At 34.7% G+C, this 14,902-nt stretch overlaps 1 protein-coding gene across 1 annotated transcript in view; it reads left to right on the forward strand.

Moving 5' to 3' along the window:
• Tnks (tankyrase) overlaps window positions 1–13,165 on the forward strand; it is a 96,582-nt gene extending 83,417 nt beyond the window's left edge. The window contains exon 18 of the mRNA XM_069828229.1: window positions 7,180–13,165. Coding sequence (XP_069684330.1) covers window positions 7,180–7,417 — 238 coding nt within the window. The 3' untranslated portion in view covers window positions 7,418–13,165. The remainder of the gene's footprint in view (window positions 1–7,179) is intronic.
• Window positions 13,166–14,902: the final 1,737 nt, after the last annotated feature.

The raw sequence follows: 14,902 nt of genomic DNA on the forward strand, positions 1-14,902 counted from the left end.
AAAGGTTAGGTCTACTTTTTTTTTCCAGAGGATATATTTTTAATTGTAGCTATTAATTTTGTTATTATTTTTATGTTTTATTTTACTAAAGACGTAGAAAAATTAAGTTTGTTTTAATGAAATTTATTGATCACGTTTTATTTTCAATTCTGGTGAGATTATTATTGCTTAGACCTACTTTTTTCTTCAAAGGATATGTTTTTAATTATAGCTATTAATTTTGTTATTTTTATTTGTTGCCTTACTAGAGACGTAGAAAAAGTCTGTTACAATAAAATTTATTGATCACGTTTTATTTCCAATTCTGGTGTGATTATTATTGCTTAACCTCATCTCACTTTGTTAACTACGTAAGCCTACACCACAAGTACAGGTACACGTAAGTTACTCCATTAATTCATATTTCCATTATTATTGTTGTAAAGAGAAATGCAAATTAATATTTATTGGTTTCATAGTTAATTATCGCTATAATCTTGAATGAGTGAAGCTATTATAGTAAATTTCAGTTCGTTTTGCACAAACAAAAATTATATTAACTTGTTTCTTGCAGATATCTTCGAGTTTATGGTGGAATTTAATATACTTCATTAAAGTAATAAATTAACTTTATGCATTTAATATTTCAATAATGGAAGGAAGGTGTTAATTTTTCCAAAAGAACACGACATATTTCGTCGGCTGCTGGGAGAGAGATCTGCGATGATGAGGCGATAGTAGCGATCCTAGTGGTGGGCAACTACCCATGTTTGCATTTTTACTACATATTGAGCTTCGCGACTGTATATAGTAGACTGTGACTATAGTGAGGTCATCCGTTCCATTGCAGAAAAGAAAGTTTAAATGATTGATTAAATGGCAAACTTGCTGGTGTTGAATTGTATAGCCGCGTGTGGCTTGCAGCTGTTTCGGTGCATCCTTCACACCACCATCAGAGCGTACTAGCTACTGGTGTGAAGGATGCACCGAGGCAGCTGTGGGCCGCGCGTGGTTGTATGGTTTGACACTGGTAGGTTTGCCATTTAATCAGTCATTTATATTTAAATGTAATTTTACAAGCTGAACTAAAGGGAGGGGCTACTCATCAATTAGCACTGGTCAGCTTGATAAGTTAATGACTGAATTTGATATAATTTTCCTCTAACCAATACCTAATTCCCTCTTTACCCTTTCCTATCCAGTCCTCTGACTGAACTCTTACTATCTTCGACCCTGACGGCATTAGAGCATTCGAGGCCTAGGGGTTCATTTCACTTTCCTTCCTCCTCTTTCTACTTTTCTAGTGCTGGCCTGCTATGGCACTAAAATCGTCCTCCAGTGGCTTAAGGAGGGGAAGCTGGTGATCAACAAGATCTCCCAGCTAGGTCCAAGGACCCATCGACCAACAGCAGGTGTGGTCCTCCAGACATTCTGGGGGTTGTGTGTGAATGAAGTAGCCACCAAAACGTTAAAATATGGTGTTCACTTAAATCGGCTACAACTTGCCATTTTTCACTGTCCATTGTGCAATTCAAACCAAGAAATGGGTTCGGAACATCTCAAAATCTGTGCTTCAGTGGCTGGTCATGATAATATCTTTGAAAAATATTGGAGTGCAAGAGGTCAAATGACTTCATTGTCAAATGCCTGGCATTAGAAAACAGCAATTTGGTTTTCACATCAGAATAATAGTCATTCTGTTGTGCAGCTATGAATGAATGCGTTTTAAGCATGTTCAGTTTTTCGAGAAGCACGTGTATAAATTCATCGGTGTCCTTTTCCATTTGTTCAAGACTAGTTCTATCAACATAAATCCACTGCTTGTAGGCTACTTTGTCAATCATAAACTTCTCAAAAATAATCCCTAATTGTTGTTTTAAATTTTCTGTTCCGGGACACTCTGTGCATTTGTTAAAATAGCATGAGGGACGTGCAGGATTGCATATGATTCTAGCAACACAATCTTTATAGGATTTTATTGGCAAATCCTCTTCCTTTGTCAGTGCTGCCAAATTTACTCTGTCGATCATCAGTTTAACATTTTGGTGGATTAGGCAGACACAGACCGTGTGTGTGCCAGAGGAACCCGCTAACACACAATTCTGAGGCCTCAACTGTGCAAATTTGGAGAAGCCTACCTTAATAGAAGGATATTTATCTTTAAATTGCTGATACAATTCCATCAGATTGCACAGAACCAACTTCTTCTGAATATGTTCTTTTTTGCCGTCTTCTGTCCTCACTGTCACAAAATCCTTTTTCCCTGGCATTGTCCGACTTACTTCTTCTGAATGGTAAAATTCATGAACCAAAGTCATTGTTTCTTCTGTCAGAGACTGTCCCTTCTTCTTGTCTGGCCTACACATTAAAAGTCCCCTCTTTGCTAAATTTTTAGCTACTCGAATCATATGTTTTGTTGCTGCAAAATGTTGTTTAATCTTTGAAATGGGCCATGACAAAGGGAGCAAAGTTAAAATTTGAATTTTTTTATTCCTACTGTCAGCAGATGTGAATGCTCTTTTAAGATTTTCTAATATTTCGTCTTCAGGTTATTGCTGAGTGTCACTGCTTTCTGATTGCTGAAAAATTTTTCTATTTAAAGCTGTTGCAGTTTTCTTGGCTTTAGTTTTCACGTACTTCTTTTGTGTCATTCTTCTTTTTTTTTTTTTTTTTGTGGACTTTCCCCAATAGAAGCGAGCGATTGATTTAATTTTGGAATAACAATTTCTTTCTGAAAGTCATTAGAAGTAGTAGTAATAATTGTTGTTGTACTAGTAGTAATAGTACCGTCAATTGTATTATCAGCACTATCCACTTCAATAATTTCCTCTCCTGTTCTTTCCTCTGTAACACTTGGGTTATCTGCACTGCCTCCTAAATCAGTTTTGTCAGAATTGGGATTTGTAATTTGTTCCGCACAATATTTAGAAGTGCCGGTAATATCCATAAGGGATGGTCTAGTCTTGTATAATTGCACGGAACAAGTTTTACACATTCTCACAGAGTTTTTTAAGTTAATGGGAATATTAAACTTTTCCGTGGTCCATTTTCTATGTAATCGTTGGAAGGGGTTGAAGCAACGATCTGTCCTAAAACGATTTTCCATTTTGGGCACCCAATAAAAAAGGATTTGACTTTTCAGTGCCGATAATGTGCACATGTATTTTTGTAACCTGATTCTGTAATATCACGATTGATAGCTATAATTCTTGCTTTTAAGGCAATACGTAATCATTATCTTACCTTAATATAGTGGTGTTTGTTGAATTTTCTGCAACACAATAAAAGAAAACTTTCAAACACTGGAACTGAATATCCACTGTCACCCTGTAATAATACACACAGAAGACTGGCTGGTGGGTCACGTATTCGTCTCATCCCTTGTGTTGTGACAACACACCAGCTGTTTCAAGACCACTCAAGGCCATCTGATAAGAATATTCTGGATCCTCTCGCATCGCCGCATGACGCTGCAGGGAGCGCGCATTTTTAATAGCGAGATTTGAAATATTTATTTTAAGGGTTTTCATTTAAAATAGCTTTTTAAAAAATACTGTATGATTTTTGTCTCAACAATAACTAATATTATAGTATTTTATATCCATACTTTTTTGGTGGTAACAAGTTATAAATCACAAAAAACAGTATATCCATAATTTCCACAAACAATAAAATATATGTATTACACCCACTTAATACACTTAAATGTGCACTACAAAATTAGCTATAGCTTAAGTTTTTATTTTGAAGCCAGGCGTAGTAGTACGCGTTTAAAGTAAGAAGAAAATACAAAATACGCAAAATTTTAAGGAATTTTATCTGAAAAAGTACTGGGCTAAAGAAAGCCAAAATTTGTATATTTACTAGTTCCCATATACTAAACATCTGTACGAATTTTCAGACAATTCTGATATGTCATGGTATTTCGTTGTCCGATTTCATATGGAATAGCCCATACGACATTTTGCACGAACACCAATGATATCTGAAATATCTTACTGGTTTATAGGCCTATTTGATTAGACCAAAATTTAATAATGTTCATTTCTTTACTTTGTTTTAGTGTATAAGTTTACATACCAGTGTAGTATTTTATGATGTTGGTAACCAAAAGATAGTTTCATTTTATAAATTTTATAAATCTTGTGTGTAAAATGTTTTTTAAACCAGAAAGAGATCTAGATCTATAGACAACCATTAACTTACTAAACACTGTGCATGTGTGCACTAAATTTTTTATAGTTTAGACTTTAGATGTATAGTAAAACCTCTCTTACCCGAAATAAATACAATTGACCCCATTTGGGATAATCATAATTTCGGGTAATAAACGTGTATCCTTTTATAGAATTATGTTTAGAAATTGCATTATAAATTGTGTAAATGAAAGCATCACAAAGATTGATACATTACTACCAGATCTAGCTAAGTATTGATTCTCCGCTATTTCTTTGAAAAAAATCTGAAATTTTCTTTTCGGTTTTTTGTTCGCATCTTTTTCAAGCAGCAGTGTTACTCCTTTCTAATGCTAGTGTTGTGTTCCGCTGGCTCACATAAAGAATAAGACAGCACATTTTGGTTAAATTGGTTTTCAGTTGACAGAAGTTCAGTTAATGGAGGTTTTACTGTGTACCCTAAAACAACTGTCTCTAACCATCACAAGGGTCACGTAAGAACAGTTCCTAACAGCAAATATTAAATATTGCCGTCTTGTTAGGGTTGCCAACTGTTACCAGATATCACAAGATCCTACATACTGAATGACTTATTTACTTCCGTAATTTTACCTTTATGTTGGAAGGTTATTCTAAATAATTCAATAATTTGTAACATATTTTCGTAGGCAGACTATATGAGAAAGGGATCAACATGTTAGGTATTTTTTCTGGCATTATGAAATTCATTAGTTTGACTAAACAATTGGTTCACGAGACCTAACCTAAAAGTGTATTTTGCTTGACCACATGAAATTATTAGTACTAAATCCGAAAATGGAATACCACCATGAAATGTGTGCTTAAGAATACTTACTCCTAATAATTTTGCTATTCTAGTTAAGAATACTTACTCCTAATAATTTTGCTATTCTAGTTATAATTGCTGTCTCCGTGAGCATAATTCCTTCTTCATTATCTTCTTTCGGTTAAATCTGAAAGAACAGAATGCCAGTAGAGGAAGTTATCCCCACTCTCGCAGCACGTTTTACGCTTTCTTGGTGGAGTCACCATGCTTTTTCCTCTTTTTGACATTATTGTAACAAAAATCTAAACACAAAAGAAATTCATTAAAATGTGAAATAGTATTTTTTTTCGATTACCCACCTGCATTATCACACCCAAGTATGTTATATTTATTTACACTTACCTGACTATAGTCTTGAATTATAACCACAATGCAACACATAAAATAACACATACTACGTATTAATATTGATACTGATATGAATTAATTATTAGTATGTTCAAATTTCACTAGCTTCCAGTAACCAGCTCAGAAATCTAGAACAATTTTAATTTCAAGAAATTCCAATACTGACAATGTCTCAGCTGCCAACATAACAGTTACAGAATCACTACCATTTGTAGTGATTCGTCAGCATCGAAATTCGAAAGAAAGTTGGCAAAAGAAAATTCAACCTGCAAACTAGAAAATCACCACAGTCCACTAGCATATATAGTAATGGGGGGAAAAATGGTTAGGTTTCATCCTAAGGGTATGAAGTAAGCTGATCCGGACTATAGCTAATGTAAGTGTGTTGGTGAGCATGTTCTTCCTTCTTTGAGGAAAAACATTGCCATTCCCATGTCAGACACACTACACTTTATTGTGTCTGAAGTTTCTAAATTGTTATGGTTATTCATGTGCAGTGTGCTGGTATGGTCGGTCATGTTGTTGCAGTCTGACTTGTACATAATCTTCATTTCTGTCTGTATTACTGTTTTGAAAACCTTAATTTATTGTTAAATTGATACATGAATATTAACCCTTAAATTGGCAACATATCCTATAGGATACAACAGGTTAATAGGCTATATGCTATAATTTTAATAGAACAATAGAAAAAAAATTGGTAGGAAAATTAAAATTTCACAATACTATAATATTGCACAACATATAAAATATTAAATTTAAATTGTTTACTGCCTCCCATTGGAGGTAGCCCAGAAGGACTCAGTATATTCTCCTACATGAATTTTATAATATTCAATGTTTACATAAATGTATAAATGTAGCAAAATTCAGACTGCTTACAGAACACGATTATTTGGCCAAACACTTGAATAAAATAGGAATTTACACAAATCCAAATTGCCCTCTATGCAACAAAGAAGAAGAAATGACTGAAGATCATCTCATAACCTGTGAAGTTCTACCTGATGGATCGACCACAGAAAAATATTGGAGAGCAAGAATGCTAATGGCTTCGTTGCCAAAGCCCAGCATTAGATAACAACAACAACAACAACATGTTTACATAAATTTGTTGACAAAAAATTAAAATATACATATATGAATTATGAAGTGAAGAAAAAGAAATTAAACAGAGTGAATATGATGACTCAGAATTTGGCAAGAGCGTTTCAAAACTGATAGTTGTTTTCTTTACAGTCTGACACGGTTTAATAAACAGTGTGAGAAATGAAGTTTTGCTAATTTAAGGGTTAAATTTTTACATGACGTGATAAAGAGATTTAGATTTGAATGTGTGGTGTATTTCTTTGTATTTGGTGAAATGATGATATCGATCGTCCAGTTCAAAAGTGTGACAACTCAAAAATTGCCATATTTTAGTTATTTATACTACTGAAAGCCCCTTTCGGAGCTCTTTCTGATTCAATATTGAGATAAGTCATATTTACAACCAAAAAGAAAAAAAAAAAAACAACGAAATAAACTGCTTTAAGTAATTATAACTATGGACTTTACTAATTCATTATTAGTACATTTCGAAATCTATTAATAATGAACTGGAAGATTGTGATATACTCGTCCTGAATACTGACTCATTTCTAATTGTGGTTATGAACCAGAAATCTGTTCCTTTCTAGGTGATTTATTTGAAACTTTCAACTGAAGATATCTCAAAACTTGTTTTTTTGAGTTGTCGCACTTTTGAACTAGACGATCGATATATCAATAATCGAAAAAGAAGGTACACGTTACGACTTATTTAAAATATATTTTTATTTTCACTTTCAGACACTTACTTTTGTGTCGAGTGACATTAGGAAAATCATTCCTCCAGTTCAGTGCTATGAAAATGGCACATGCTCCACCTGGTCATCATTCTGTGATGGGTCGTCCCAGTGCTGGTGGCCTCAACTTTCCAGAATATGTAGTATATCGAGGTGAACAAGCATATCCAGAATATCTGATCACATACCAGATCGTGAAGCCCGAAGAACCTGCAGCAAGCACTGATGCGGAGGGCAGATGATTCCCCACAACTGTAACCATGCCCGGCTCTGAGAGCTTGGAAGCAAGCAGGCGTTACTGTTGCACTAGAGTTGTTCGCAGGGTCCTGCAATGTATTCGCCTGTTTTTAGCCAGATCTGAAGTTGAGCAAGGTCACAGTGCTTGTCTATCTGATAATAAACAACAGCGACAGACCTGGGGAAGTGTTTCTGTACCTTGGCCAGGTTGAACAGACAATTATGACACAAAGAATATAGCTTTGCTTCACTGCTGCATTTTGGAAGTGGTGGAACTATTGCAATATATATATATTTGAAAGAGGATATATAGGAAGGTGGCGGTGCGGTTTGTTGGTGATGGTTTGACCCCTTTCATATTCACCAATAGTGAATATATTTGGAAAGGCGTCTAACCTTTGTGATATCTACCAGGAAGCATGGTGCTATGGTTGTTCTTCAGAACTTCCACTTTACTGGCACTCCATTCTCATGTGGATTATACAGTATTTCTGTGAATTCTGTGAATTAGGATAGAGTGTAACTCGAAAGTGTTCTTGTTTGGAGGTCTTAATTCATTCCTAAACAGTGGCCTCTCCGAGGTATAAATTTGATGTTTATGGATAAATGGTGTACACTTTCAGAATGTTTTGCATAAGTACTTACAATGTTGTCCTTTGTATGTCCTGACTTCTTTCTCAATTCATGGATGAGTACTTGAACAGATTGCTGAATAATAATCATATATATACGGTATATATCTCTCTACCAAATTCTAACATGCCCGTACTTCGTCATTTCACATAATGATAATATAAGATGCATTGCTTTTATTTCAGAAAATATTTACCTGCTGCTGGACATGAGTACATAATTAATAAAAACCGTTCAACTTGTTGAAAGTAATCCTGTGACTGTGCTTGTTTATATTCAGACATCTTGTTCACATGCTGGCATGTGTGCTTCTGTTAACGCACAGTATTATGCTTCTGGTATGTGCCTAATAGGGGATGGAATTTAAAACTGTGACAATAACCATTTTTCTGATGCATTTTTTAAAAGTTACTGCTGTAAAAATGACATTCGTGAGTTCCGTTAAGTGTATCATTGCCAATTGGATGTATGTTAATTGTGGGAATGTAATTCTTGCATCGACTCCTCTTCCTCCTCCAGATTGTACGTACATAACACATCTGATTCTATATATACTTCTTGGTTTGGGTGTCATAGTTTCATAGTTCTACTAGCCAAACTATTTATTTATTAATAACTAGGCTATGAGAAGTGAGTGAAGTGTTTGTCTCAGAAATGTTACATTGCAGACGAAATAATGGTGGGAAATAATGTATGAAATATATATATATATATTTGCTTGCTTTGTCGAGAAATTACGCAGTTTCGATTTGTCGTCATAATTAGCTTCCCACACTTGTTTTGTCGTTTTGTATTATCTATAAAAAAAAATGATATTCAACAGAATTGTACATAGATGGACTTCTTATGACGAATGAGTTTGTTGTGGCTGCAATGCACCGAACGATTGGTTTCTCCATTTTAAAGAGCAACAAGAATACTTAACATGTTTTGGGACACTAGAAATAATACTTTTTTTTTGTATGTGTGTGTTGTGTTCATATGGGATTTTGATGAATTATTCATCTCCAAATTTGAGGATAGGAAGGATAGACATCACTATTGTCTACTTTAGGTTATGTAGGAAAGAATGATGAATTTAAGGTAATTATAATTTTAAAATTTACTACAATGAAAATTCTATGTGCACTGTTTCTCTGAACGATAGTGTAGTTACACATTTAAGAGAAACTTGAAAGTAATATAAAATAAATATAACCTTAAATTGAGATTTCATGAATAGCAGTCTTACATTTAATAAACAGCATTTATGAAGTCTTTCCTACAAAAAACAGTGATGTTTTGGATATGAAGATCAGACTAATAAATGTTCAATATGATACTATGGCACAGATCTTTCTGCCTTAAATTAGTTATTTAAATAGCGTGTAGCCATTTGTTTCTTTACTAGAAAAGCTCATCCAGTAAATTCAAAGATTTGGCTCTGTCTGAAATTGAACTAGAGACATGTTTGCCATGATTGTTACATATCCGTGTATTATAATATAACAGATAGTTTTCGCTTTATTTAAATTTGTTTTATATTATTATTATTATTATTATTATTATTATTATTATTATTATTATTATTACTACTACTACTACTACTACTACTACTACTACTACTACTACTACTACTATTTCAATTTGTTTTTTTTTTTTTTTTCACTGTACCAACAAAAATGTTTCATTAAGCCTCAGGGCTTTTACTCTATATTTATTGTATCATGGTACTCTTTGTCAGTGGCAACCTGTAGCGGTTACAGGAAGAAATAAATAAATATTAATTGTTATAAGATATATAATAAATATTTCGAAAGATTTTATGCAACAGATTTATTTAAAAACATGAGTCTAAATTATCAATAAACTTCTGTTCTGTTTTGAAGAAATTGGATTTGTGAGAAATAATAGAAAAGAAACAGAATTACCACGAGAAATGAATGGATGTTTTCATTGTTGTCATATAAAACCGTATTTTCACCACTTGAATAAGTATTTATGCATAAAAAAGGTACTATATGTCATAATGAACTCGGATGAACTTAGAATCTTACTGTGAGTTCATAAGTACTACCCGAGTTCCATGTTATGAATGAAATTGTTTAATTGAGTACTTTGAAGGAAACCATATCATGATGTGAATGGGGGGGGGGGGGGGGGGCCAAGGGATTATTTCATTTCATGTGTCATATTTTTATAACTACCATTTGTATACATCTGAAATCTGATTAGCGTAATATGTAGCTAATCGGCAATGTATGCAATGGAGGGGGAAAGGAACTGGCCATCCTACCCCATTATCTCCTGGCCTAGTTGCCTCATAAGTGGAACCTCATAGTTGTGACGTTCAGACTTGTCTTCGGACAGTTGACTAAACAACAAACAATCTGATGAAACATGACTGTTTGTCAAAACTCTTCAACAAAATTAGAATTATTTCTTTGCCACAACACAGGGGTTTCTCCAGGTACTCCAGTTCCCTGTAACATCCCAACAATTCTCCATCATCCATTATGAGTGTAATGTGGACCTGTCACCTGTGGTGCACTCTAGATAGTCTCTGATGAACTGAGTGGTCTATGCTTCTCAGCACTAGTGACATCTATGAGCACGCTTGTAAACTCAGGGTGAATAATGACAAGTTAAGGACTCTGTCATTGGACAAAGACTAATTAATATCCATCGAATCAAGCATAAATGATCAATTTTGCCAACCCCAAAATCTGGCAATTGAGTTGGCAAATTAACATCCATCGGATCAAGCATAAATGATCAATTTTACCACCCCCAAAATCTGGCAATTGAGTTGGCTCTTGCATAAATATGTCCCTGTATTACACTATGGTCTGTGTCATTGGGAGACTTACATAATAAGCCAATGCAAACTATGAATTCAGGATTATCCTTATGTAGAGAAATAAAGGCTTAAGGTTTGATGTGGTGCAAAGTAATTCATGCCTTTTGGCTGTAAGATTAAAATGTATAAATTAAGGATTTTGTGTAGGCGTATAAATTAAGAATTTTGTATAGGCTTCTCAGAGTTGGAATGCAAGCAGGTGTAACTAAAATCAAAACAAGTTTTTCGAATATCTGAGATGAACATTAAAAAAAGCGATGAGTTAAGAAAAATAATACCACATTCAAGATTACCAAATAGTAGGTGAATGTCTAGACATTAGAATGGGATAACCATTATAGACAGAATGCTGAACAACTGACTCATAAAATATGTAAATATTGTCCTGGAAGGAGAAAGTACGTAGAAAGTCTATCAGGACATCGAAAACAAAGTAAGGCTTCATCGTGAGTGTTAACAACAAGAGGTTATAGGTTTTTTTATTTTTATTTTACTTGGTTATTTAACGACGCTGTTTCAACTATGAGGTTATTTAGCGTCGATGGGATTGGTGATAGCGAGATGATATTTGGCGAGATGAGGCCGAGGATTCGTCATAATTACCTGACATTTGCCTTATGGTTGGGGAAAACCTCGGAAAAAACCTAACCAGGTAATCAGTTCAAGCAGGAATAAAACCCGCGCCTGAACACAACTCCAGATCGGCAGGCAAGCCTTAGCTGACTGAGCTACGCCGATGGCGAGGTTATAGGTTTATATAATAGTAAAGAGATAATTTATTCTGTACTTGACAGTGATCATTTGTCTGGACTCCTCTTTTGTCCATTTTGTTCTCTCAGCAGTGTCTGAGGAGTAGAGGGAATTAACTATGTTCTCTGTCTTATATAGCCATCAGCATAGCATGTTTCCCTGCTGATCAGACCTGTGCTCAGGCATGAGTAGGATTGAGCTGAATAAATGGTTGGATTTTTTCCGAGGTTTTCCCCAACCGTAAGGTAATCACTTAGCAAATCCTCGACATCATCTTGCCAAATCTTATTTTGTTATTACTAATTCCATTGATGCTAAATAACATAATAGTTGATTGATATAGCTTCTTATTAAATAACTGACTAAAATAGAAGATGGATATGCAATATAAATAGATTGGGGACTGATAAAAATACTACAAAATATTAACAAATGAAATTAATAAAGCAAGGAAACCCAGTGACCTTACACTATGTTTGCTATGAGTTATGATGAAAGCTATCTTTTTTTTTTTTATATATATATATATATATATATTACAACGTATTGTGCTTCAGTTGTTGCTGTCTTCTCTGTTCTAGTTCTCATTTCCTGTCATTCATAACCTTTTCCAATTCCTGACTACAGGGATGTATAGAACTTTCCTTTTCCTCCTATTGGATGGAATCAATTCCCATATTCTTACTAACCATATTTTACTCACCATGTGTCCATACGATTTCAGTATCTTCATCTAATTTCTTCAGTTATTTCTATTTTAATTCCGTTCTCATGCCATATTTCTAACTTTGTCCATATTCGTCATTCCATTTTCAAATTTCTTCTCCACAGTCCTGATGTCTGTTTATTATTTTAACTGATCTCACACATCTCTTGACTCAATACTTTCAACAGTGTAACTAAATCTGATTTCACTTTTATTTATTTTGGTATTGCTTTTGTGCATCCAAATCGACTGTTCAATAATTGTTTAATTGCCATGTTTGATTGTCCCATTCATGTAAAAATACCAGAATACAAATGAATTTAATTTTGATATACTTATTTTATATGGAATATGAATTAGATAATGCTACTAATATCAGTTTGGTATACTTCTTATATTTGTTTTTAAATTATTAATTATAATGCAAATATTAATGGATTTTGAGTTATAAGAACGCAAAAATAATACAGTTTTCTAAAAGAAAAAAGAAAGTGAACATCTTCACAAGATATGAAAAAATAACATGTGATAGGATTTAGAGAACCGAAAACAAAATGGAGAAACCAGTTGTCTAGTCATTGCATCCATTTCTTTGACTGTTGTGATTGTTTCCATATTGCGTTAATTTACAGACTGATTTGTATTAATTTACTGGTTTATGTATTATGTGTACATAGTATTCATTTATTTTAATGTACGAGGTTCAGGAGTTTTATTACATGTGTATGGGAAAAAATATCTTGTACAGAAAATATGTAAATTATTATACATCCAATAAATTTGCGAAGCACAGTGTTATTGTGCAAATATGCATCTTATTGTGGACATCACTTTGCTTTAATATTCGCTATATTTGTGTGTACAGAGTGATTTTAAAATCTTTCCGGAGTTTCATGGTAACTATAACAGATATAGCAGAAACATTTGTATCAGAGGATAGAGTATCTACCTAAGTTTCGCACATACCTTACAGGTGTTCCATGTCCCAGCATCTCAGGTCGATACCAGCGACTGCATGCGTGATCCTCTCTCACAGCTGTGCTAAATCATGTGGCAAAGGGGGAACGAACACATGATCTTTGACATAACCCCATAAGAAATAATCACATGGAGTTAGGTCAGGTGATCTTGGAGACCATGGAAGAAGAGGAGAGTCATCTCGAGAAGCATGTCCAGTCCAACAATGTGGAATTCTAGCATCGAGGTACTTACGGATGTTATGATGAAAATGAGGTGGAGTCCCATCTTGCTGATACATAAGTCCTGGCTATCTGCCTCTAATTGTGGCATCATCCACTGGGCAAGTATGTCTAGGTACACTGGACCGGTAACAGTTTGCTACATAAAAAAATGGGCCATAAACTTTTGTAGAAGAAACAGCATTTGTATTTTGTACGAAATCGTTGTCGTACCATCACAACTGACTCGCATTTAGCAAACTGTAACACAAAACGCTTTTTGATCACCAGTGAACACCATGTTTAATCAACTGTTATGACTGCCCTCCAGCGGTAAAATTTACAAATACACTATGGTGGCTATTATGTATGCAGACTTTGAATTGTGCTCTATCCTCTAATACAAATGTTTCCTCCATATCTGCCATGATTACTGATCTACAGGGTGTTTCCGAGGTGGTGTTACAAACTTTCAGGGATGATGGCGAAGGGCACATGTATCAATTTGAGATAAGGAACCCTGGTCCGGAAATGACTGAGTCGAAAGTTACAAGCAAAAATAGTTCTGTGGAAATGAAATAATTTTATTCCTCTGTACACCTTATTTATGTCTATTTATCTGTACATCTTACACATACTGTATCCATCTGACGTTGTTTACGTTGTCTACTTACAGTATTCCATTCAGTGAGCTGTCTGAGGGATGGAGACAGAAAACTACACTAAAGAAATGCAGATAGCGTAATGTGTAACGGACATGGTCGGTCCTGATATGCACGTCTGTAGACAGCAGTGTATGTGTACAAGTTGCAGTGTCCAGTTGATCAGTCCTAGTGAAATGGAGGAGTACACGAGAGCGGAATAAGCAGACCTAATTTTCGAATATGGATGAGCCAATGGGAACAGTAGACAAGCTCACAGATTGTACCGGGCCAAGTACCTATGTAGGAGACATCCGGCCCATACCATTTTTCCACGACTGTTCCGAAAGTTAACGGAAGGAGGGCATGTGGTGCCAAATTACAATTCCATTTCCACACAACTATTTTTGCTTATAACTTTCGACTCAATCATTTCCAGACCATGGTTCCTTATCTCAAATTGATACATATGCCCTTCGCCATCATCCCTGAAAGTTTGTAACATCACCACGGAAACACCCTGTATAAACCCCAGAAAGACTTTAGAATTGCCCCATATATGTGTGCCGTTTTTTAATGGGCATATTTTTGCATTGTGTGTTGTTATGCTCAGAGAGTGTTACGATCTCATTAACAAATATCCAGTTAGTTTCTTCAGTGGATAACCCATACATAGATCTTTTCCCTTGTGGATGTTAGGTCAGCATAGCTTTGTGATTCACGAGGATTTACCATCCTTTACG

This window comes from Periplaneta americana, chromosome 6, assembly GCF_040183065.1.
Source record: "Periplaneta americana isolate PAMFEO1 chromosome 6, P.americana_PAMFEO1_priV1, whole genome shotgun sequence".
Lineage (NCBI taxonomy): Eukaryota > Metazoa > Arthropoda > Insecta > Blattodea > Blattidae > Periplaneta > Periplaneta americana.